At 34.5% G+C, this 1,765-nt stretch overlaps 1 protein-coding gene across 2 annotated transcripts in view; it reads left to right on the top strand.

The window, feature by feature from the left end:
* The first annotated feature begins 520 nt into the window (after positions 1 to 520).
* LOC107728644 (uncharacterized protein C3orf14 homolog) overlaps positions 521 to 1,765 on the top strand; it is a 4,327-nt gene continuing 3,082 nt past the window's right edge. For both annotated transcript variants that reach the window (XR_001638496.1, XM_016538912.1), the window contains exons 1-3: positions 521 to 767; positions 883 to 1,006; positions 1,233 to 1,301. Coding sequence is in view for 1 of the 2 variants with exons in the window: in XM_016538912.1 (XP_016394398.1) it covers positions 715 to 767; positions 883 to 1,006; positions 1,233 to 1,301 (246 nt within the window). In the remaining variant the exon portion in view is untranslated. The remainder of the gene's footprint in view (positions 768 to 882; positions 1,007 to 1,232; positions 1,302 to 1,765) is intronic.

The raw sequence follows: 1,765 nt of genomic DNA, 5'->3' as shown, positions 1-1,765 counted from the left end.
TGAATCATTGAAAACAAGTTTGTTGTTGTTTTTATCCTTCCATTACTCCTGCAATAAAAAGACCGATTCCCTGTTGGCATATTTCGTTTTTCTTTCTCTCCATCTCCCCCTGTTGTAAGAACTATTGTACTGATTTTCTGTCTAGGGATTTTGTGTGTGTGTGTGTGTGTGTGTGTGCTTGTTTATGCTACATTGTAAGGACCAAATGTCCCCACAAGGATAGTAAAACATTTTCTATCTTTGAAGCTGCTTTTAGTGTGTGCATTTAAGTTATAACTGACTTATCAAAATAGGGAAAGGATCATTTAAGCCGACCCTAATTTAATGATTTAATAATTAAAAGTTAAATGAAAAAAGAAAAAACAATATATATATTTTTTTTCTTCTTTTTTTTTCAACGTTTAAACATTTCAAAATATAACTTTAAACTACTATGTTCATTTAACTCTTCTCAACAATAGAGGGCGCACTTGTCCTAAACTTTTGCTCACGAGCTGTCATTTCCGCACACATGGTAGTTGGTAGCTATGGTTATGGTTACGGCAGGCTTCAGTTTGGAGCTCTGCTTCCGGATACTTTGGTGTCGCAGAGCAACAGCCGTGGTTGTTGTAACAGTGTGAGGTTTTTGAATGTGTATAGTAGCGAGCTTTTGATAAAGTTTCAGTCAGTTGACAGAGTTTGAGTTTTCTTTCCATGTCTTTGAAACTACATTAAATGGCCTCTTATACACACGAAGAGTTTGAACTCAGCCAGAAACATGAAGATATGTGAGTCTTTTCAGTTGTACTCATCGGTTAAAAGGCTTCTCTTAGTCCTATTTTTAATTATTCAATCCTTGTTATGAATCTAAACGGCTTAATGAATGTAATTTTTCTCATGTAGACTGGGGAAAAGAGCATTACTGCTGCAGCAGATGGAAGCGCATTATGAACAGCAGAAGGCTAAGAAAAAACAGCAGCGTCTGATGTCTCAAGCAGCGAAGGAGAGGAATGCTCAGATCCTTAAGGTTTCTCTACTGTGTGCTCTGTGTTATACACACACTGTGCTATATATTTATATGATACAATTATGTATTTCAAACTAGGTGCTTCACAGAGCTCTATTATAGTACAGTAAAAAGGTTTTTATTTTATTTATTATAGTCAAATTAACAGAATAATTTTTTATTTAATATATATATTATAATTGTATTATAATACAATTGTTTGTATTTATGACTATTTCTGTTGTAGGATTTACAGAATGCTGAAAAAAATCTTCAAACCAGACAGCTGCTTCACCCAGATATTATTAACCTTGAGGTATTAGTTACATCTCATAAAATAAAACTTGCACAGTGTTTCATTTTTGAACACATGCAATAGTAAATGTTGCATTTGAAGTACTTTTTTGCATGTGTATATGATGCCAACGGCATCTTTCCCCAAGAAACTGTGTGCCCATCAGGGCTGTCATAATGAATCGAAAAGGTACGGTTATAAAGTGAATGGAATGACGTGTGTTTTAAAAATACAGTAAGACAGCTGCTGTAGTTTAAATGCAGATGCCAGCATGAAATGTTTTACCTGCTTAAGATTTAAAGGGGTCATCGGATGCAAAATTCACTTTACATGTTGTTTGAACATAAATGTGTTGGAAGTGTGTGTACACATCCACCCTATAATGATAAAAATCCACCCAGTGTTTTTTTTTTAAATCCTTATTTTAAAATCCCCTTTCTCAAATCAGGCTGTTCTGAGATTCCTGTCAGAATGACGTAGTTCTG

Source organism: Sinocyclocheilus rhinocerous, unplaced genomic scaffold (assembly GCF_001515625.1).
Source record: "Sinocyclocheilus rhinocerous isolate Xijiao unplaced genomic scaffold, SAMN03320098_v1.1 scaffold757, whole genome shotgun sequence".
Lineage (NCBI taxonomy): Eukaryota > Metazoa > Chordata > Actinopteri > Cypriniformes > Cyprinidae > Sinocyclocheilus > Sinocyclocheilus rhinocerous.
Note: the sequence above shows the minus strand (reverse complement) of the source record. Positions and strands in the feature narration are given on the sequence as shown.